This window comes from Sebastes fasciatus, chromosome 2, assembly GCF_043250625.1.
Source record: "Sebastes fasciatus isolate fSebFas1 chromosome 2, fSebFas1.pri, whole genome shotgun sequence".
In the NCBI taxonomy this organism is placed as follows: domain Eukaryota; kingdom Metazoa; phylum Chordata; class Actinopteri; order Perciformes; family Sebastidae; genus Sebastes; species Sebastes fasciatus.
The window spans coordinates 3,772,836-3,797,720 of NC_133796.1; the positions used below are offsets into that span (position 1 = coordinate 3,772,836).

The window sequence follows — 24,885 nt, forward strand, 5'->3', positions numbered from 1 at the left end:
AAAATATACCTAAAGTGTCAAAAGTAAAAGTACTCATTATACAGAATAATGTATATTATAGAAATGTTATTATTTAATTTGAATTACTTCATATACTGCTGGGTAGCTTGTGAAAGTATTATCTTAATCTATAATAATATTAGATTTCATATTATTAATCCTGTTAGAGCTCGCCACAGTGGACATGTTCTGGTGGTGGGAGGAATTGTAGTGAAGTAGAAGTATAAAGTATCAGAATAGGGAAGTACTAAAGTAACAAAGCCCAGAATTGTACTTCAATAAATGTACATTCAGTAGTTATTTCCCACCACTGTGTACCGTATATATACTATATATATATATACTGCTTACCGTATCATTATGACACTAAACTGAGGATTTACAGAGGGCAGGACATTTAACCTTCAGAGCTGCTACAGTGAGACAGAAGGTGGAAGCTTGCAAACATGGCATTGAATGCACAAACGTTTAGGGCAGAAACCTAAATGTTCAAAAGTAAAAAAGCTCAGAGTTAAATATAAAAGATTTAAATGTGTGCAGATACAAACTCAAGCTACAACGCTCTATTTTCAAACCCGCCTTTTTGAATGATTTAATGCACCATATTATGAAAATAAGTGTCAAGCCGAACGTGAGAAAATAACTTTAATGGATGACCTCGTGCTGTAACTGCAGGCAGATCATAAAACTCTAACAACCCACATCCCTCCGCCCGTCTCATCTCTTAAGAGAAGTCCCTCTCTCCTCGTAACCGATCTCTCATTAATTTCTACTTCTTCCGTGTTTTGTCCCGCCTGAAGATTCGGCTTCAACGGGAGAAACGTGTCACATGAAGACGATGCGTTTCATCGAGACTTGACAGCGTGACTGTAAATGATTCACGACCAGACGGGGTTCATTAGAGACGGAGTAGAAATGTAACGAGCCTGCTGTCTCATAATTTTTACCCGTGACATTATTGCTCAGGGGGGTTCGATCAATTTTGGATTTCTTGACTTTTCTCCCTCACAAGAAAATCGTGCATTTTAGTGCCACAGAAAGACGAAGATACAGAAGCAGACAACCTTTATATATTAACCCTCTACAGCCTACATACACAAAGAAACGCCTGGACATAGTTTCATATGTTTGTCAATTCTGAGCTTATTCTTTCAGTCAGTATTAAATGTTATACATCATATGATTCAGGAGAACCTACCCTTTATTTCTGGTGCAGTGTAAAGTCACTATCATGCATTACCTTTGTGTGAGCATACCATATTTGACATTAAAAAAACTTGTGTTTTGTTGAATAACTCCATAGTCAACTTAGGAATTTTTCTTTTTCTCAATGTAAAAAGTTGTATTTAGGGGTTTTGGAGCTCCATGTGAGGTCGGGTGCAACTGCACTAGGGCTGCAACTAACTCTTATTAGTTCATTAGATTAATCGATTAGCTGTTTGGTCTATAAAATGGTGAAAAATGGCCCGAAAAGTGGCCTCCTCAAATGTCTTGTTTTGTCCACGACTCAAAGATATTCAGTTTACTGTCATAGAGGAGCAAAGAAACCAGAAAATATTCATATTTAAAAAGCTGGAATCAGAGAATTTAGACTATAAATACTCAAACCGATTGATCAATTATCAAAATAGTTGCCGATTAATTTAAAGGTTGATTAATCGTTGCAGATCTACATCTTTTCCATCATGAACGGTTCCAAAGTTATTTAGGCTGTATCTGAAATCACTCACTATACTCACTATATAGTGGACTATTTAGTGAGATCGACATTTGGTAGTGCTGTCCGAATGTATAGTGAGAATAATTATACTGTATTTAGTGGACTCAAAGTATTTCAAAATGCATCGTGAAAAGTGGCAAAGAGTGTAGAAGCAAAGAGACGAAACTCAAAGTGTTTTTGTCAACAGCCACTGTCGCCATTCTGGACTGAAAACTCTTATTATATTTTTAATATTTTATCGTTCAACACAGGCCATTTCAGTAGAATATGACAATAGAATAGAAATAATTTTGTTTTACTTCAGTACACCCCTTTGTAGGCGGATGTTATACTGGCGTCCAGGAGTCGCTTTCAGTCCAAAATGGCAGAAGCGTAGCTCTGCTGCAGGGCGGTGATGTTGCAATGGACTAAGTAGTTTGTTTCCTAAACCTAACTAAGTAGTTTGTTCCTAAACCTAATCAAGTCGATCTATTCCTAAACCCAACTAAGTAGTTTGTTGCCTAAACCTAATCAAGTCGATCTTTTCCTAAACCTAACTAAGTAGTTTGTTCCTAAACCTAATCAAGTCGATCTATTCCTAAACCCAACTAAGTAGTTTGTTCCTAAACCTAATCAAGTCGATCTATTCCTAAACCCAACTAAGTAGTTTGTTCCTAAACCTAATCAAGTCGATCTTTTCCTAAACCTAACTAAGTAGTTTTTGTGACGTAACTTCTGTACTTAAGTTACGGCACTTCTAGTGTTATTTTAAACCAAACCGCGATCTTTTCTTAAACCTAACTAAGTAGTTTGTTGCCTAAACCTAATCAAGTCGATCTATTCCTAAACCTAACTAAGTTTTGAAAAGACTGGAGCAGAAATTGACACGTGCGTCATGTGTTGCTGGACACTTGTGGGAAAACGCACGGAAAAGAGGTTGTTGAAAGTCGTGCTGAGCGTCACAAAAAAAAGGTAAATTTGTGTCTGTGTACACGAATCAAATGGATTACATTTTTTAACTATTTCACGAACTGCCGTGAGACTGTGTTGGTATTTATTACTGATGTTCCACCAGCCGACGTTGATCTGGAACGTTTTAATTGTGCGACAGCAATGACGTCATTAAAATGACCCGAGTAGTGTCTGAAAGTTTTCATTTTGCCGATGAGCTCACTATTTGAAGTCCTCTACGTAGAACTCTCTCGATAGTGAGTACAGAGGAGTGATGAGTGAATGATTTCAGACACAACTATAATGTTTTATAGAAACATGTCTCACGTAGCATCGATGCTACGCTAGGCTTTTAAGGGTTAACTCAACTGGTCACACAGGGACAGAGATTCAAGGGTAATTTTGCCTTTACTGTCCCATTTAGAGACCTGAGTGTGAAAACATGATTTATATCCCCTCCTCAAACTGAAACCAGAGGTCCATGTCTGGCTGAACAAACACAGGTGAGCTCTCTGTTCACATGATAACCCTCTTTTAATACGCTTATTTTCCTTCATCAGCGACGACAGTGAATAACTGCGTCGCTAAATCAAATCGAGGCCATTTGTCTCAGGTGTCGTCGCATGTTGGCGATAAAACAGGTCGGAGCGATTTATTAGCTTTGTGTTGAGAGTTTGATGGATGAGATTTATGTCTCTCTTTCCAGGAGATTGGAGGACTTTGCATAATGTGCCACAGCTGTACTGTCAGTAGGACATCATGCATCACTTTTTATTCATAAGATGCATTCAGGTCTGATAAAACTATGTTTTGTAGGGATCTGTGTCTGTTCTGTATATTTGATTTAGAGTATTTTAGGCACAAAAGCAAGACAGAAAACTCTAAATAACAGCACACTTGATCTTTACCTAGTTTTCAGTGTGCTACTAGCTTCATGGCAGATATTACTGGCCTTTATCTTATCACAGATACAGTATATATAGTATATATAGTATATATATCCACCAGAGAGCGTTGGCATGTTTGTGCATGTAAACTGACGACCCCTGACTCAGCGACATTTTATGGATATTTCATATTATATTCAATGCATAACATTAACCGTACAGAACAACTGAAACTGCACAATTAACCCAAATAGTGAACACCATAACTGCAGGAAGTTTGTGTAAAAACGAGTGATTTGGATGAATTGAGCAGATTATTTCCAGTGAATATTGCATCAGAGATGAGTTTTCCTGTTATTTTTAGGAACCTGTAATACAAATGTCTATTATGTTTTTTTTAATTATTATCTTTAACAATCATACCTTCTTAATAGGCTTCTTTTTTTGACAAATTCAGCCTTTTCTTCTCCCTGAGCCGTTGTTCTATTAGCTCTTTGGTAGTTTTAACTGCAGAATTTTCTATTTTTTTAAGTTTATGTGGTAATAATTATCCAAACTTTTAGTTTTCTTCACAGAACCAAATGAAACGTTGAGACGTAGGCCAACTGTCTTTAAAAAAAGGTTGTCTTACACCCCTCATCAAGAAGGCCTCGCAAGATATACGCCACACCCCACCCCTCCAAAACATTTCATTCAAATCCATCGCAGACTTTTGGAGTAATCCTGCAAACGGACAAACCAACAAACCAACAAACCAACAAACCAACCAACAAACCAACAAACCAACCAACAAACCAACAAACCAACAAACCAACCAACAAACCAACAAACCAACCAACAAACAAACAAACAAACCAACCAACAAACCAACCAACAAACCAACAAATCAACCAATAAACCAACCGACAAACCAACAAACCAACCAACAAACCAACCGACAAACCAACCGACAAACCAACCAACAAACCAACCAACCAACCAACCAACCAACCAACCAACCAACCAACAAACCAACCAACCAACCAACCAACCAACCGACAAACCAACCAACAAACCAACCAACAAACCAACCAACTAACCAACCAACAAACCAACCAACAAACCAACCAACCAACCAACCAACAAACCAATCAACAAACCAACCAACAAACCAACAAACCAACCAACAAACCAACCAACAAACCAACAAACCAACAAACCAACCAACCAACAAACAAACAAACAAACAAACAAACAAGCAAACCAACCAATCAACACCGGTGAAAACATAACGTCCTTCCTAGGCCTTCGGCCTTGGCGGAGATAATAAGATATATATACTGTATATATTTATTGTCCCCAAGAGGAAAGTTTTCATGGGAAACAGTGCTGCACACAGCTGGAATCAACTTAAAACAATACATAGCCAATAAATTAGTAATAAATAACAAAGAAGAAAGATGTGTTAAATATTGCACATGCCTTGTGAGCTAAAACATATGAATAAATAAATAGGCATTAATGAGGACAGAACTTGTTAAACCATAAAACCAGTTATTTATGCTCTTGTGTTGTTTAGCTCTGCAGACTACTGACGGCGTGTTACTGTTGTATAGAATCAGTTTGTGCTTTGCAGTCGAGGCTTTGCTCTGCTTGTTGAAACTCTTTACTGTTGACATAAATTAGTGCGGATGGTTTTATGGTGTTGTACCGCCGTGTGCTGCCGTACGTCACTGACCTAACGCTGGCTGAAAATGTGCTGAGCACGGCAGGTTGCAGCCGTAGTAAATTGTATAAATACTGCATATATATGTAGTAATCTGAAGTGGGTCATTGGTCCAAACAGTGAACGAATCAAAGCCTGTCTGTGTACAGGAGAGGTGGTGCGACTGTAGCATCACGTATTACATAATAATTGGATTGAGGGCTTTAAGCTATAATGGCGCTGCTTGTTGAGAGACGGCGAGTCAGAGGTGACGCTTTTATCCCGGCGCTCACAGTGAACCTGCATGAACGTCGGGTATCCTCACACCTACGGTACCTGAGCTGCAAACATTAATTAAACTGTGTACACAAAGTGCAAGAAGCTAATTAACTGTTTGGAAGACTTCAACGTCCTTTTTTATCCTCCAAAACATGCAGCAGGTAAACATTCCTGGAAACAGTTGAAAGAAAATCCACACATCAGAGATGCTGTTGGGTCTTTAAATATGTTTTTAATTTATCTTGTGATGCTGTTTGATTGATAGGCGCCAAACACAGCTGCTGCAGTGCCAATTTTAAACGGGGTCGTAATTACCATATTGAACTGTTGAGCACTTAAACACCTCACCTACTGTCACCAGCAATTCTACTTTCCATTTCCTGCTTCAGTGAATCAACAGATAACTGAAATGCACAAGTGGCCGTAATGAAAGACACAATGCCCTCCGACGGCACAGGAAACAACACTTTCACTTGAAAACTTTTATAACATCTTCTACGAGTAAACAATCACCACAGAGGTAATCCTTCAGTGAGTCGACTGTTGCCTTCTGAACGGTACAATTCCCTTACAAATATTAAAGAGAAAGCAAAAGAAAGAAACACTTCAGATGTTTGTTTGGTTCTTAGAAATCCATTTATGTAAATAAATAACGCCCTAAAGAACAAGAGGCGCTCAACCTGCCTGACGTCGGACCATAATCAGTCAGATATTAAACAGTTATACGGATGAAATAACTGTTTAGACCGACTTTAAGCCTTTACAGCCCTCTTATTCGTCTGAATGAGGCCAACTCTGTTGACGCAGCTTTCCGTACTTAAAATGTCCGTGTTAAAGAAAATCATAGACTCTTGAAAGCGCTCGTACGTTTGCCAATGCGGCACAATCCTCCACTGTAAATGTGTTACTTTCACAAACTGCATCTGGATAAAGAACTGCATCAAATTGCACATACTGATCATAGTGACAGATCTTTGCATGCACAGTGCAAATGTACAGAAGTGCCTCATCCTTCACCAGAAACTAATCACTGGTTTGTTGGTTCCAGTGTCGGGTAAGTCACTCACTTAACTAATTACTCCTATAAAAAGTAATAATATAACTTTGCTTATTACTTAGAATCAAAAGTAAATAGTTATGTTACTCATTATATTACTTTCGATAAAGTAAAGCGAATGCAATACCGCCCCCCCGCTGCTCCGATTCTCCGGCCAGTCTCACGTTCCATTGTCCCCTCACTCGGGAACAAGACCCCGAGGTCTCCCTACCCGGAGACACTTGAATTACAATATGCTGAAAGGTTATTATGGAATTTTTGCCCAATGATGTCAAACATATTCTGCCTACTGCCACTTTAACCAAAAGGGAACAGGAATTGTGGAGCATTCTGGGGCGCGTATAAGTGGTGCTCATAAATAATTGGTTTTGTGAAACAGACCTCTGCAACAAAGCTTGAACTACACCTGCTGCCAGCAGCAGACTCCGGGTGTGTTGTGGCTCACAGAGCTGTGAAGTAGTGATTGGTAGTTAAAACATGGTTCTTTAACTGTACCTAGATCTGCCTCTGATTGGAGGAGAGGGAGGACGTGAACACTCACCTACTACGACAGGTAGCACCCTCATAGCTTTCCTCTCCCTGCTGTTGATCTTGGCTCTCTTCTTCCTGTGCAGTTGTTGGCTGAACGTTATCGTGGGCACCGAGTTCTCTCTGTACTGCCGAGGATAGGGAATCTCCTGCTGCATGTAGTCGTCCGTATCGTCCAGCCGAGACTGGGCCAAGTCCCTCTCGATGATCCTGGGCAGAGGCATGGGCAGAGGCCCGGGGATGGTGCCCGCCAGCGGGGGGAGGGCGGTGGCGACGACCGCGTGCTGCAGCTTCCTGCAGGCCTCGATGCTGCTGCGCAGTTTGACCCTACGGGTCTCCTCCCAGTGTCGCAGCCCGCGGAAAACCCCGAAGTAGAGCAGGACCATGATGGGGCAGGGGATGAAGAAGGAGCAGACTGAGGAGTAAACCACGTAGTTGTTGTCCTCCAGTTTGCACTCGCCGGAGTCGCGGTTAGGCACGTTGTTGATGCCAAACATGACGGGCGAGGCCACGGCGAGGGCCAGCAGCCAGGTGGCCGACAGCAGGAAGAGCTGACGCTGGTCCACGTGTCTCCGGTTGTAGTTTAGTGGGATGGACACGGCAATGAACCTGCAACACAACAGAAGAAGTGTTAAAACTCTAAAGAACATGTCAAATAGACTAAACTGTTTTAAAGCGGTTACTTAATACTACCGCTGTCAATCGATTCAAATGTTGAATCATGATTAATCGCATAATTGCCCAAAGCTAATTGCATTAGTCGCAAATTAATCACAAATTTTGTATCTGTTCCAAATGTACCTTAAAGGGAGTTTTGTCAAGTATTTAATCCTCTTATCAACATGTGAGTGGGCAAATATACTGCTTTATTCAAATCTATGTATATATTTATTATTGGAAATCAATTAACAACACTCGTGGGTACCTATAGAACCCATTTTCATTCATATATCTGGAGGTCAGAGGTCAAGGGGACCCCTTTGAAAATGGCCATGACAGTTTTTCCTCGCCAAAATTTTGTTTGGAGCGTATGACAGTATGACAAATTTGCGATAATGGGACTGTTTGTAACTTCTTACACGTATAAATCATTGCGGGTCGGTATCCCATACGCGCTCGCGTGTGTCTACGCTGTTCAGACTCAGACTCCAACACAAACTACACAGAAGCACCAAAACCTCTTGGTTGTATCTAGTGAAGCCCGTCTGTTAAACAGTGTTGGCCGCGGTCGGAGGACGCGGAGGAGACCGTAGCTTTGGTCTCCAGGACCGGAGTCTCTGCTGTACTCTGCTCCTCTGCTCCTCTGCCTGCCTTCACTCACACACCACGCTCCTTCTCGCTCCACTCTCACGTGCATGCTGCTCACTACACACTGCAGGAGAGTTAGTTTAACTCTGAGAATATCTAGTGAATGTACAGTGGACGTTTGTGCAGAAATAACTGCTGCAGCTCCTCCAGACCAACAGAGGTTTCCCGTGTCTTGTGAAGTGACGGAGCTCTGCAGCGAGAAACGTTATCGTCTCCGACCAAATCTCCGGTGTCTCCCCTGTTCCCTCCGGCCGCGGTCGGGAGGCTGAGGCAGGAAAAGCCAACACTAGGATCAGCATTGATTCATGGAGAGACCTTGGTCTGGTCAGCTAACATTACTGCCAAGCAGCTGAAATATAGAGTGATATTGTGCTTTTAGCTGACGTGTGTCTCCTCACTGTGTTGAGAGATGCTCGTTCATGTCTATGTAGAGCGAGCACAAGCGCGAGCAACAGGACGCTGACTTTCGTTGACTTAATGGTCACAGGTGTCGCTGTTAACAAGACATTTCTGATTCTTACAAACAGTCCCTTTAACGTGTTATTATTGCATTAACTTTGACAGCCCTAGTTAATTACCTAATAAATCTTTCCTTCTCATTCTTTCAAGTATTTATCAGATATTATTCAGTAGTTATAAGATACACCAAAACTTTAATTTTACATTAAAGTATATTACATGATTCCTGTTATTTCTTATGTGTAATTTAAAGGGTTACTTTAAAAGGAGTATTTAGTAATTTAAGTTTTAGATGCTAAAAAAGGCGAAACAAAAAACTGTCTGTTTTCTCTCCAAACCCTCCGCTCATAATGTTCCTATTTTATTGAAGTAGTTGAAGAAAAGGAAATAAAAAAGGTACGTGAGGGCATCACCCTGCTGCTCCAGACAGCGGTTGCTGGTAATTTCTACTTTTTAAAGGTTTGTTTTATGTGTGTAATATAAATTGTCCGTTTGCCATGCAGAGATGTTCTGCAGCTGCCATCTGCTTTGTTTTCTATTAACACTGAGTTTTATTCTGCAGCTCCAGAGTCAAGTCAAACTTTTTTTATTATCCCAGCAGGGGAAATCCAGAGACTAACACAAGCAGTAAATAAGTAATTTACTGTACGCTGCAGAATCCACACTGCTTGATTTGTAGTACTTTTTGTTCTAGTGTTTAATTATTCTAAAACTACTGCTGCGTATAAAACCTCAACACATTCAAATTACAGTTTATAATCTCTAATTTGGAAAAATTTTTTCCTAACAAGAGTTTGTTAAAATGTGTTTGTTTCCCCAAAACAAATTGAGGACAAATGCAACACTCCAGTTGTTGTTTTAAAAAAAGAAAAAGGTTAGAGAATCACCTCCATCACTTTACACCTCGATTGTTTTGATGAATTTTAATTTGAGCTAATGGAGTTAATGGACTCGTCACACCTTCATCAAACCTCTAATGAACTGATATTGAGTGCAGGAGGATCACACTTGTCTCCTCTTATGAACTCAGTGTGGTGAACGCAGCAGAATTTTAAAGTGTAGTCTAATTTTAAAAGGGCTCTATGGAAGAATCTGTAATTGCTTGTTAACGACAGTTAGCGCCTGTTGGTCGCGCTCACACTACGTAGACGCGCGAGCATCGATCAAAACAGTGAGGCGACACACACGAGACTGAACCTGATTGACAGCTAAAACCACAATATCTCTCTATATTTCTCATGCTTGGCAGTAATGTTATCTCCCTCCGTGAATCAAAGGCCCGGCCGATGTTGATCCTAGTTTTCTCCCCGACGTCGGTCACATTTCTGTTTCACAGACGGGCTTCACCAGATATAACTTAGTTTTTTTGTGCTTCTGTGGAGTTTGTGTTGGGAGTCTGAATTGTGGTGACTATGAACTAGGGATGTTAATAATTAACCGTTTAACCGACATTAAGCCGATTAAACCGATTAACGCTATCGGTTAAAACGGTTCAATTTAATTTGAATTAATTTTGCATATTGTGGTGTTCATTTTGTTTGTCTTTGGTTTTGCGTATCAGTGGTAATTTTTGCTCGTCTTTGCAGTCGTTTTTTTGTGTCTTTGTAGTAGTTTCGCATGACCTTGAGGTCATTTTGCATGTCTTTGTAGTGGTTTTGCTATTTTGAAGTTGTTTTGTGCTGCTGTCGGTTGACTAGCTGTGGCTGCACACTGTTAGCTCTGTAAGCGGAGCTGAAAATAAAGGCACACGCCAGTGCGTATGACGTTACATCTGTTGGATTTTCCCGGAAAAAAACGTCCCACATTCTTCACATTAAAAGCAGTCTACTACAGGCTGATAGAGGAAACCCAGAAAGTCGCGGAAGGTCTCATTTTTTAGGTTACAACCTGTTCACACACTGGCAATCAAAACATTTATATGTGTAAAAACTTGCATACAGTCCCTTTAAAACACAGTATCTGATTGATTTTCAAATTTCCCCACTGCGGGACTAATAAAGGAATATCTTATCTTATCTTATATCTTATTTATGGATAAAATAAAAGATAAATATGAATCCTCGCACTCCCACCACTGGTTTCCTTATTCCCTCCCTCCGTTGTCTCACAGCAGCTGTAGAGGGATGATTGATTATTTATCCAAACCTTGACCAGACTCACATACCTGTCCACGCTGATGGCACAGAGGTTGAATATGGATGCGGTGCACAGCATCACATCCATGGTCATCAGGCCGTCACATATCAGCATGTTCAAGGACCAAACTCCACCCTGAAACTACACACACAGAGAAAGAAAGAAACACACAAACACACAGTGATTAGCTCTAAATCTGAGAGTAAATATGTTTAATCCTGTTGCACCACTGCAGCTCAGCGGTGAGACAAACATTCCTCCAGTGAAACACTTTCTCCTCTCCTGACTTCTCCTCAGGTGAACACGGAGAGGTTTTAACTTTCAGACTGACTTCCTCTAATCCAGTGAGTGCATGCAGACGAACCACCGGCGTGACACTCGGGTAGATTAACTGGCTGCAGCGGCCGCTGGTGCAGGTAACAAGATCACAAATGCAGCTAATTAAAGAGGACTTAAGGGGGAAGCCTCATCTCGGAGACAGACAGATAGTTAGACACCAGGCCAGTGGGCAGGTGGCTTTAATACTTTAATAAGAGCTAGATTACTATTTTAAACGTGTTTATATTACCTGGAATATTATGATTCATGGATCACGCCTCTCCTAATAACCAGTACGAACCCCCAGTGACTCTCTGACTCTAATTGATCCTCATTAACGACATGAGAGAGGCAGCATGACTCACTACTAGATGGTCTCCTATTTGTGCCATGATGAACTGGTTCTGGTGGCTTTAATGGCTCAGATTACTTCAAGTTCAAGCATTGATCCTTTTTATAGTTGTAACCAGGATATCCCAAATATTTGCTTTTACTTGTGAGAATAATTAGACTCCTAACCACGTAAAGGTGTGTTTCTTTACACACTAAACTCTTCTGCTCTTTGTGCAGTGTACCATGTCTGCAGGTGTCAGGTGGGATGCAAGCTACTGTCATGGATGGGTTATAAAACAATGAGCTCCGGGGCACAGACATGTAAAAGCCCCCCCGCCGTCTGACACTGGAGCAAAACACCAGACTGAAAGAGACACAAAGCGACAGCCAGTGTCTTTGCGCATCTTTAGAGTGGTTTTGTGTCTCTGTGGTTATTTTGCGTGTCTTTTTTGTGTTCATTTTTGTGTGTTTTTTTTGGTCATTTTGCACGTCTTTGTAGTTGTTTTGTGCGTCTCTGGTTTTGCGTGTCATTTGGTATCTCTTCGTGGTTGTTTTGCGTGTTTTTGCAGTCGTTTTGCATGTCTTTGTACACGTTATGCATGTCTTTGAGGTCATTTGGTGTCTCTTCGTGGTCGTTTTGCGTGTCTTTGCAGTCATTTTGCATGTCTTTGTACACGTTATGCATGTCTTTGAGGTTGTTTCGCGTGTCTTTGTAGTCATTACGCATGTATGTTCTTTCTTGTATGACTGTAGTATGTTTCTTTGTTTTGACCTGCCAAGGGACTACAGATGTGAATTAGCTTAAAGCTATAATCTGGTACGGTGCATCAAATGGTGACATTTATGTTTTGAACTGTACATGGTCTCTTTTAAATAAAATAATAAAATAAATAAATAAATGTCATTGTGGTCATTTGGTGTCTCTTTGTGGTCGTTTTGCGTGTCTTTGTAGTTGTTATGCATGTCTTTGCAATCATTTGGCGTCTGTTTGTGGCCGTTTTGAGTGTCTTTTTTGCGCGTCTTTTTGTCCATGTTTGCAAGTTTTGTGGTCATTTTGCATGTCTTTGTAGGTTTGCGTGTCTTTATAGTCATTTGGTATATCTTTTGGTCGTTTTGCGTGTCTTTCTGGTCATTTTGCATGTCTTTGCAGTCGTTTTGCATGTCTTTGAGGTTGTTCTGCATGTCTTTGAGGTTGTTTTGCATGTCTTTGTAGTCGTTACGCATGTCTTTGTGGTCATTTGGTGTCTCTTTGTGGTCGCTTTGCGTGTCTTTGCAGTCATTTTGCGTGTCTTTGAGGTTGTTTTGTGTGTCTTTATAGTCGTTTTGCATGTCTCTGTGGTTATTTTGCGTGCATTTGCAGTCGTTTTGCATGTCTTTGAGATCGTTTTGCTTGTCTTTCTGGTTGTTTTGCATGTCTTTGTGGTCATTTGGTGTCTCTTTGTGGTTGTTTTGCGTGTCTTTCCAGTCGCTTTGTGTGTCTTTGTAGTTGTTATGCATGCCTTTGTGGTCGTTTTGCATGTCTTTGAGGTCATATTGCGTGTCTTTGCAGTCGTTTTGCATGTCTTTGAGGTCATTTTGCGTGCCTTTGTAGTTGTTATGCATGTCTTTGTGGTCATTATGAATGTCTTTGAGGTTGTTTTGCGTGTCGTTATAGTCGTTATGCATGTCTTTGTGGTCATTTGGTGTCTCTTTGTGGTCGTTTTGCGTGTCTTTGTGGTCGTTTTGCGTGTCTTTGTAGTCGTTATTTATGTCTTTGTGGTCATTTGGTGTCTCTTTGTGGTCGTTTTGCGTGTCTTTGTGGTCGTTTTGCGTGTCTTTGTGGTCGTTTTGCGTGTCTTTGTAGTCGTTATTTATGTCTTTGTGGTCATTTGGTGTCTCTTTGCAGTGTGTCTTTGGTTTTACGTGACTTTGCAGTTGTTTTGCGTGTCTTTCTGGTCGTTTTGCATATTTAGTATTCATTTTGCATGCCCTTGTGGTCATTTTGTGTGTCTTAGTAGTCGTCTTGTGCTGCTGTCGGTTGACAGACTGCAGCTAAACTTCAGTATTTAATTCCCAATTAAAGTGAAGAGAGGCTGTCAGTCTGTCCGTCTAAAGCTTCCTGCCACAGCAGATCACACTGACACTCACTGTACATTTATTACATCCTGATAATATGCCCCCCTTCCAGTGACCTCTTGTGCCCCCTGTGTTTGTTCAGTAATCCCCCTCAGGTCTCTGCAGGTCGGTTTCTTACCTCTGCGTAAACGAAGAGCGGCAGAACCAGAACCGCAAGCAGCAAGTCTGCAACAGCCAGACTGACTATGAAGTAGTTGGTGGTGGTCTTTAAAGCCTTCTCCGCGTACACGCTGACGCACACGAGCACGTTTCCACCGGTGATGATCACAATCAGCAGAACCCCGAATAACAGCGCTGGGAAGTTGTAGTCGTTGACCGCAGCCTCCGGCAGCGTGTCGTTGTTAGAGTCAGAGGAGATGTCCGACATGGTCGCCGACTGACGCGCTCCTGGACCGACGGAGAGCGACTCTCTCCGACTCAGTGTTCATCTATGAGCCGGATCCAGCAGCTCAGAGACCAGCAGGAGCGTTTACAGGTTTACAGGTGAAGAATAGAGTTTTCCCGAGAGGACGCTCATCTGAAGCTCTTCTGACGCACTGAGTCTCTGTGCGTCTCCAGCTCTCCAAACGCACAAAGAGTCTCCAGATCCTGCAGCGCGCAAAAACCAGATCACCAGATCCTGCAGCTATTCAGCCTCTCGGTTCATCTTTTCTTTCCCATTTACTGGACTCATGCTACCAGGCTTCTTGCAGCATTATGTAGATCAGTTTCTCTGCCGTCTTCTCAGCTGCTGAAGGAATAAGTGAGCAGGAGTGGACGAATCAGAAGGCAACAGCTTAAATCCATCCGCGCAAATCTGATTACTGGAGCTCTGCTGCTGCTGCTGCTGGTGATGGTGCACCATGAAAGAGTCACAGCAGGGGACAGAATCAGCTGTTTGACAACGAACATCATTTCAGAGGAATGTTTAGCTATGTGACCCATTTTTCGACCTCTAGGTTTAAATTGACCATATTTCAATGTAAGAGGGTCTACGCATTGAAATGCATTGAAATGAAGCAGAATATTCAGTTAATATAAACTTATTCTAGGTTGGGGTGAAATGCAAAGGGGAAAATAAATAAATAAATGCATACATTTTAAAAAAATTAAAAAATAAATACAAACAGATAAATAATAATAATAAATAAAAGAGTAAATAGATAAGGGAATTAATAAAAAGAAATGCATATAAATCTAAAAAAAAACTGAACTACTAAAAGTAGCTCCTTTTGCAGCCCCCTCATTTGCATAATGAGGCAGAAATGCATAAAGAAATGTAAAAGAAAATAATACAGAAATAAAATAAGATGGGTGAAATGCAAAGGGAATATCGTGCAGAAAATACATAAAGAAATGCATACATTTAAAAATAAATATACAAAAATAAGCAAAAAAATCAATAACAAAAAAATCAATAAATAAAATAAATTCATAAATAAATAAAAGGGAAAATAAAACAGAAGAGTAAATAGATAAGGGAATTAATACAAAGAAATGTATATAAATAAAAAAAATGAACAACTAAAAGTAGCTCCGTTTGCAGCCCACTCATTTGTATAATGAGGCAGAAATGCATAAAGAAATGTAAAAAGAGAACAATACCCAAATAAAATAAGGTTGGGGAAATAAATAAGGGGTAAAAAAAATAAAAATAAATATAAGTGCAAAAATAAATAAAAAGTAAATACAAACAAATAAATAAAAATAAATAGAAAAATAAATAAAAGTGAAAATTAAACAGAAGACCATTTATTGAAATAAAAGTATCAACACAACAGTGCAAAAATACTCAATTAAAAGTCCTGCATTCAAAATTTAACTTAAGTAGAAGTACAAAACTAGTGGCATCAAAATATACTTAAAGTACCAAAAGTACTAGTACTCATTATGCAGAATGGTCCATTTCAGAATAATATATGATCGTATTATTATTATTATTATTGATGCATTAATGTGTTCATCACTTTAATGTTGCAGCTCTTAAAGGTGGAGCTAATTTCTAACTACTTTATATACTGCTGGGTAGTTTAATCCATAATAATATATCATAATTTATTTGTTGATAATATTTAGTATTATTCTGACTAGTCTGTGAAGTAACTAGTAACTTAATTTCTCAAATATATGAGTAAAAAGTACAATATTTGTCTATGAATTGTGTTGTAGAAGTATAAAGTAGCGTAAAATGGAAATACTCAACTACAGTGAAAGTACCTCAAAGTTGTACATACAGTATAGTATTACAGTAGGCTACTTGAGTAGATGTACTTGTTGTTACTTTCCATTACTGGCATTTTAGTAAAACAAAAACAACTAATACCACACCATAAAAGTACATAAAAGTATGCTTCCAGCATTCACACCAAATGTTATTCTACTGAGTTTATTTTTATTTTTCGTCAGACCACTTTTTTTGCAACGCTACTCGTTCCACATTTTTCAACATAGAAACTCCATTCAAACATCAAAACGTGCAGCTCAATTAGGACATGATGGCTATTACTTTTCTCATTCATAACTTTCATATTTTCAGAATTATTAACCATAATTCATCAACAATTCTCCATTGAAATGAATGGAAGACATGTTCAGAATTTAAACATTTTCAATCATTTTCAACTCTTCACTGCTCATTCATACTTTCACCGAGAAACTCCATTCAAACTGTAAAATGTTCCACATCTTAGAACAGGAAATCTACGGATTCACCTATTTTTTTCAAAATAAAAGCCCAAGGAGGTAACTTTCTTAACAGGGAACTCAGAACTAACCATTTATAAGCTATTCAAAAACCTTTAAATATTCCACATCTTTTATACACTATTGGTTTTATTCAACTTTTCAATGATATTCATACAAATTAAACCCATTCCTACTTTTTCAACTATTTCTACTTCTTCATCTTCTTCTCACAACATTTAAGCCAGCATTACAGCGTAGCTTCAGCTCTTCAGCATCCAGCATTCACACCGCAATTTCTTCAGAAATTGCTTTTCTAGTTACTACTGATATTGTATGTGACACTGAGTAGTAGGCTAGTTAGCTGGACAATCTAACGTTTGCACCTTACTTTAGATGTTGGTACAATCGGTCTTTGGGGGAGAGGATTTAATTATTATTTTATTCATCTGAACACGTTGTTTTCTCAGGTGAACATGCAACTTGCCATGTGATGTTGCAGCGACACTGACGCTGGATAAACTTGGGTTAAAACAACATATCTAATCAACAACCTTTCTGTTTGTTGTTTATTCCTCCAACCTCACAAGAACCAAGACTTGAAGGAGCGAATATTTTTACACTTCTTACAAACTAATCTTAGCTCTGGAATTTGCTGTGAACTGAGGGCAAAGAGGCCTCATAGTTCCAGGTCTAGTTTTCACCCCACGACTTTATATTCAGACATCACATGCTGCAAACAGCTGACAAGTTTTTCTAGCGCTTCAGATCTTGGTGTAAAGGTGTTTGTTCCACGGCTGCTCCTGTGGCATGAATCTCATTAGAATAAAGTCTGCAGCAATCAGTTCTTTTTTTTCACACATCATCACAAAGCTGAGAGAGGAGAAGGAGAATAGCACGCATGCAAATAAAAAAACACAACGCAGATGTTAAACTCGCCCTGAGCCCTTTGGACAGAATATACATTAAAGAGAAGGAAGATCGCTGTGAAGTGTTTTCCCACTGACGGGAATAAAAGAAACCATGTGGGCTTCTTTTTCTCCACTTGAACTCAAAGTTTAAATTAGAGCAGCTTGTGATGTACAGAATAACCTCTGAAGTATAAATCACGCTGAGACAAAAGCTCAATTAACAAATGCAATGTAATATTTAAATTTTTTCTGGCAGAAAGTTGCCTGATATCAAAGTAATCTGTAGGCCTATGTGAGCATGTGATTGCAGTTCTGAGTCAGAGGTGAAATGAGACTTCTAGACTAATTAAAAGTCAGTGGTGTGATATGATAACGATGAGCAACACTTTCACTAGAAAATTAATTGAAATATAAAAAGCAAGAGGTTTCAGTCTTGCATGTCACCCGATTTGACTTTTATCTGGCCATTAAAGGAACCGTGTGTAACATTTCAGGGAATCTATTGGCAGAAATGGAATATAATATTAATAAGTATGTTTTCTTTAATGTATAATCACTTGATAATAAGAACCGTTGTGTTTTCGTTAGCTTAGAATGAGCCCTTCATATCTACATAGGGAGCGGGTCCTCTTCACGGAGTCCGTCATGTTTCTACAGTAGCCCAGAACGGACAAACCAAACACTGTTAACTTTTCCTGCTTGGTTCGGAGTCGATAACGTTACTCGCTCTTGTCGCCGCCCTCTCTCTCTCTTGCTTCATCACTCACTTCCCACTTAAACACTCTGCGCACTGGCTCTGCTCCAAGTGACCCACCCTACAAACTGGCTCTAGATAGGGCCATTTCCGTTTTCACATCGGCTACCTCCAACACGCTTTGGTTGCAATCTCCTCATCTCACCGCGAGATACTGCCAGATCCTACACACTGGACCTTTAAATGTGCGTTATCGCTCCCTATAAACATCCAACCCGATATCACACCAAAACATGTAATAGACCCACTCTTTCCACCAGAGGATAGCATGTCGTTTTGCCTCGCTGAGGTGTGAATGTAGGTGCAAAAACACTCAATTGGGTTTAGACAACAAAACCACTTAGTTAGGTTTAGGAAAAACATCATGGTTGGGCTTAAAATAAGTACGTAATCTAGGTAAAATACGCATGGAAACAACATAACATCAGTACGGAATACTGACTTAAGACAGCTTGGACTGAGTTTTATGACGACCTTACAATGAACGATCGAGATCACGGCAGCGTGTCGCATCTCTCATGATTTTATTCTGACATTGGAAATATGTCTGCGACAGTGAAATTGCTTGAAAAGTCGTTTGGTGTAAGGTCTGCATTGGTCTGATATTGGGCATAATGTAAGAACATTTTCATATTCTTTATCTTAAACTTTTTTCTTTGAGGTTTGTTGGTACGATCGTTCCAAACTCTTTAAACCTCGTTTCAACCTAATAAACGTCACTAGTTCATGAGTAGGTGCGTGTTTGGGAGACATAATCCTTAACATAATCAACGTGGTCATGTGGAGGATCATAACAGGAAAGGTCTCTGTTGTCGGTTATAAATATCCTCATTGATCTTTCTACGGTCGTCTGCCGACTCCTGAACGAGAGCTTCTTGATAGATTTTGGTGTGGTGTCTTACAGACGGCTCATGTCTGTTTCTGGTGTTGGTTCAGTCCGAGGTCTTTGCTCAACACAGCTGTCTCGTGCCCTTTTTCTTAATTGAGCCACGGCTCATCAAGATGTCTGAGCACGAGCAGATCAAAGAGTTCAAACAGCTCCTCTGGTGTGTTTCTGCCACTTGACCAACATTTTTACAGGTCAGTCTGTCCCTGAATCAGTCGTGAAGGTTTTGAAACCCTGCAGGGAGCCTCACAAAGATATATATATATATATATATATATATATAGAGAGAGAGAGAGAGAACAGTCATTGAAGTGAATGAGTGATCTGGGTTTTACCCTGATATTTATAAAAAGGTGGAGGCTCCTCGTTTCCTCTTTTTCAAGTTGAAAAATTCATAGGACAGGAGCGCTATGAGACGGAGCTGATTGATGGGATAAGGCTAATTACTGAGGGACGTGTGTGTATATATACGTATGTATGTGTGTGTGTGTGGAGAGGAAGCTGGTGTTCTTCCCACAGTGACAAAACCAGATCACCTCGTGAAGATTAATGACCAGATAAATAAAGACAAAAGAGATGGATAAAGATAAAGAAAAAACATTTATAGACAGAAAGACTAACACAATAAAGCCATTTGAATTGACAGACAGACAAATGGAAAAAGTCAAAAATAATAACTCAACCGATTACTAAACCAGCCTGTTTGCACGGAAAGACGTATAAATGCCACGATAATGTGCAAGGCGTTTAGCGTGCATTAAGTACGCCTTTCTTTGATTTCCACGTATCATTTGTACACCATGTATCCTGTACTGACTGCAATGTAAACACATCCCTGTTTAAATACGACGGTAAGAGTTAGTCATGTAGTATGAAAAGTGAGAAATCCACTTATGGTCGGCGGGTCCAACAAACACAGGACTTTTAACCAGGAGACCCGACCCGTGTTCCAGACCGTTGTTGACTGGTGTTTTATTTTGAAAGTTACGTTACTGATGTTTGTCACGTGTTTATTTGTTGATTTTTGTCACATGTTTTCCGTAGTTTCTGTACGTGTTTTACTTAGTTAGGTTAAGGGAAAACATCATGGTTGGGCTTAAGATAAGTAAGTAACTAAGTGTTTTTTCTTCTCTGCGTTGTTGCGTGGCGTACAAATAACACACGAAAAGCAGCGTGCAAATAGCACATGAAAAAGCACGTACTCTTGACACGCAGAATGTCCGTGTAATGTCGTGGTATTTATACGCCTTCCTGTGAGACCGGGTTGGACTAAACATATAATGGAAACTGATTGTGGCCATTCACCTACAGTGTAAGGTGATTTAAATATTTGATTCAGATATAAGTGCAGGGAACGACTAGCAGAACGTCTATGTCCGACCAGAGTGAATCAATGAAGTGATGCATGTTAACGTGCATAGTTTATATTTAAACTATATTTATGATGTAGCATGAAAAAAAAATAACTTAAATATGGGACACGGGTTGTTAAGTCTGGGACAGTTGAAACTAGAAATCGGGACATTTGCAGGACACTGAGGAGAAAAGAAGTTAATCTGGGGTCTTGCTCTAAACGCTGTGACCGACAGATACATTATATTCTGCAGTGCATGCTGGGAGCTCAGCGCTGATGAGATCCTTTGAAGTTCAACTCTCATAAGGTTTTATTAATATGGTTTAAAAGAAGAAACCATCATTTATTAATGACTTCTACTTCATGACTCATCCTGTATTTGAGAGGAATGTTCTGTACAGTAGGTCTGTTCCTACATTCATTGATCTTCTAATATAAATTGTGTTTTCTTTAGAGGGATTGTGTCACGATTTAACTATCAGAGGTCACCGTTTTTAAAAGACACACACAAAACTCTTCATCGTGCATGTTTTGTTCTGAAGATTCCTCTTTAAAGCTGCAATAACTGATTTTTTTATTTGGCCGCTTGGCGGCAGAAAGAAGTTGTTTCTATCAAAATGTAGCTCAAGTTTTAACCGAATTTCCAGAAAATCTGAAAAAGAAAATGTGAATTAATGCACGTTTCCTTTCACTGATGTTATGTAAATATTAGGAGTTGGTTGATTGAGATGAGCAGTTGATGGTGTCATTAAACCACTGCAGAAGAAGACAGGATTCTGCATGTATGCCACTCAAAAAACAAAGTAAAAAGCATGATGGAAATGTTTGTTTCATGTATCGATGTGAGGAAGGTTTCAGTCTCCTCATCGCTCCACACAGATCTCATGTTTTCTGCTTTTCACTGGACGTTTAAAGGGACTCTATGTAAGAATCAGAAATGCTTGTTAAAAGCGACACCTGTGGCCGTTAAGTCAACGACAGTCAGCATCCTGTTGCTCGCGCTTGTGCTCGCTCTACATAGACATGAACGAGCATCACTCAAAACAGTGAGGCGGCACACGTCAGCTAAAACCACAATATCACTCTATATTTCAGCTGCTTGGCAGTAATGTTAGCTGACCAGACGAAGGTCTCTCCATGAATCAATGCTGATCCTAGTGTTGGCTTTTCCTGCCTCAGCCTCCCGACCGCGGTCGGAGGGAACAGGGAAGACACCGGCACCCGGTCGGAGACGATAACGACGGAGCCCCGTCTCCACCGACTCCTGAGGGAAATATCTGTCTCTTTAGCTGCTAAATGCTCCACTAAGGTCACCAGCTAGTCTCTGAAAACTGTTAATCTGGCCCGTATGAATAGAGAGCAACAACCAGCAGCCACCTCCGTCCCAAGGCATCGAGTTCAGACCTGCACTGTGGGTCAAAGGTCAGTAGCACATTGCTGGTTGTCAGACACACAGTGTGTGCTTTTAAAGCTCATCAGACTCACAAATCACCAGCTCTGTGTGTCATTCACACTTTGTTTCCCGTGTCATCACACCTCCTGTGACAGACCTGCGTCCCATAATCCTCAGCGTGTGATGTCAGTGTCAGCCACAGGTCAGACCAGGTGACTTATCCTCGCCGACGACACTAATGATGCAGGTCAGACAGGAACATAATGCCAGAACTGAACCTTTGTGAATGAGCGTAAATGTTTTGTCTTCAGTTATGAGACTCACTTACGTCAGACGTTTTGTAGCCGTTGATTAGTTCACACTCCTCCTGAGATATCTGCAAATAGCAGCCGAGCTTCACCTCGTGCTTAAAGTGAGACATCGTGAAGTCTGTATTTAGCTTTCAAATGTTTTTTCAGTAACGAGGAGTTCTGCAGTGGTGGAATGCAAATAAGTTAATTTACTTATATGCTGTACTGAAGTACTATTTGGTTACCCTTATATCAGGGGGCTCCAACCTGTTTCCTCTGAGAGCTAATTTGACAAAATGAAAATGTCTGAGTGATACTCAAAGCACCAAGTTGTACATCAACAGCAGACATAATTTCTGTCTTTTTGTCCTTTAATAACGTTTCAGCCACCGCAGTAATCGCCTCTATTACAATTCTTCCAAAGGTGAAGGGCTTTTTGTGTTTTGTTAGGATGTGTTCCACTAAACGAAGGCTCTTTGCTTCGTTGGCCTTCTTTGTCAGTTTGGTAAACAGAGACTGTCGTCTTTATAAGCGTTGTTTTCAGCTCCTTTACCTTCTCTGTTCGTAGACTGCTACCAGACGGACAATGCATCGTCACAAAGCTGAAAACATCAGAGATACGTGGTTCTCACATTACAGCGACGCTTCAAACATATGATGATCTTATAGACCATGATGCATTGCTGTAGATTAAACTCGCCAACAGGATATAAAAGAGTTAAAATGCAACATACATAATGCAGCAGTGATATTAATCCAGAAACATCAGATAGAATAAAACACAAACAGGGAACATACTTCATACATCAGTACTTTACTTTAACTACTTTAAGTACATTTAGCAGATAATACTTTTACTTTAGTACGCTTTTGGCTGCAGGACCTTTAACTGTAGTGGAGTATTACTACTTTTACTTCAGTAAAAGATATAAATACTTCTTCCACCTCTGGTTTTCAGTATAAAATAACTGAGATTCCACCTCCTTAACAACTTATGAATGAATAACTGAAGTCTCTCTCTCTCTCTCTCTCTCTGCTTTATGTGGAACAAGAGTGCTAATAAGTAGGTCTCTAATGAGATTAGCTTCACTGCTAAACCTCAACAACCCCACCTTACCGTTACATCACCGACACGGCACAAATTATTATATAAAAAGGGGGTCAGTTGAAAGTCCAAAGTTTTATAAACAAGACTACGAGTTTATAGTCTCCATGTGAGGCTGAAATGCTTCTAAACAAAACTATTATGGATGAAAAATAGAGACCTCTTTGCTTTCTTATCCTACATTAGGTAAAGAAAATAAAAATGTCATACTGCTCTTTAACATGTTAACATTTGGTATGTTTATATGCATGTAACAGAAAGGTAATCAGTGAGCTTTGGTGAGGAGATCAAAGAGGGATTTTGTCACCTTGTCAGGTTTGAACAGAGCCATGCTAGCTGTTTCCATCTGTTTCCAGCCTTTATGCTAAGCTAAGCTAACCCATATGAACAGAATGAACTATCACACTGAGTTGCAACCTCTGTTTACATGTTGTTAAAGCAATCACAGCAACATTTGAGCTTCATTTCTGCCTTTGTCCTATTCTTCCTGATGGGAAAGTAAAAGTAACTGAGTAAATCTTTGTTGATGCCTTTTTATCAGTGTTCGGTGTTATTTATCAGTTATGAGGCTGTGAGCTCATAGTTGGTGTCAGTTTCACTAAAAACCTCACAGATCTCACATGTTCCTGTTCTGTAATGAGCTCTCATATCTGACACATTAATACTTCTAATAAAATGCATTTTGTGGGCGAACCTAAACATACTTATATAATCCACTATAAATCTTGACTGCAACAAATAAATGTTCATTTTTAAACATTCCTGGTTATTCGGAAAAAAAAGGAAACGGTGAAATACATCTATATTTGATGCTAATAAGAGACTTTGATAGGGACATGACAGGAAGTATAGGAAAAAAAACAACCCTTATAATAATAATAATAAAAAGTGCTTTACATTGTTGAACCAGGATTAAAACACTTCAGGATGCAAAGAGGCAAATAAAATCAGACAACTTAAAATAATACAAAAATAAAATATCCAACAATAATAGAAAATTAAAAACAATAATAGTAAAAAAAAATTGCAATACGTCCATATTTGAAGCTTATACAGGACTTTGAGAGGGACATGACTAATAATAATAATAATAATAATAATAATAATAATAATAATAAATAATAATAATACACTTTATGCAGCACAGAGTTACAAAGTGCTTTACGTGATTGAACCAGAATTCAATGAGGCAAATAAAATAAGACAATGAAAAATAAAATATACAACAAAAATATAAGATTAAAAAGAATAATAACAATAGTAGTAAAACAAAAACGTCTATTTGAAGCTAATAAGAGACTTTGAGAGGGACATAACTGGAAATAGGAAATCAAACACAGCTGAGACTGAAAGGGATACTACTACTACTACTAATAATAATAATAATGATATAATAATGATAATAATTAATAATACACTTTATTTATACAGCACAATGTTAAAAAGTGCTTTACATGGTTGAACCAGAAACCAGGATTCAATGAGGCAAAAAAATCAAATTATACAAAAATAAAATACCAAACAATAATATAATATTTAAAACAATATCAATAACAGCAAAACAGACATGTGCTTTAAACCATGTAGTTCTTCAATGGTTTCTTTTGTTTATTACTTCTTTTTGTTTTTGATATTTTTTGATATTTACATTTATAATTAATGATTTATTATCAATTCCACATCTAGCTTTTACGCTTCCAGGCTTCAATTGTTTTAGAGATTATCAGCGTTCTTTCTTTCCTTCCTCTTCTCTTGTGTATTCTGTGTATATGTGTTG

General features: G+C 39.3%; 1 protein-coding gene across 1 annotated transcript in view; it reads right to left on the reverse strand.

The window, feature by feature from the left end:
• The window catches only part of drd4b (dopamine receptor D4b), a 25,166-nt gene extending 10,606 nt beyond the window's left edge, over positions 1-14,560 (reverse strand). The window contains exons 1-3 of the mRNA XM_074658599.1: positions 13,873-14,560; positions 11,017-11,129; positions 7,099-7,694 (exon numbers count right to left, since the gene is read on the reverse strand). Of these exons, the coding sequence (XP_074514700.1) occupies positions 7,099-7,694; positions 11,017-11,129; positions 13,873-14,121 (958 nt within the window). The 5' untranslated portion in view covers positions 14,122-14,560. The remainder of the gene's footprint in view (positions 1-7,098; positions 7,695-11,016; positions 11,130-13,872) is intronic.
• Between the last annotated feature and the right edge of the window lie 10,325 nt (positions 14,561-24,885).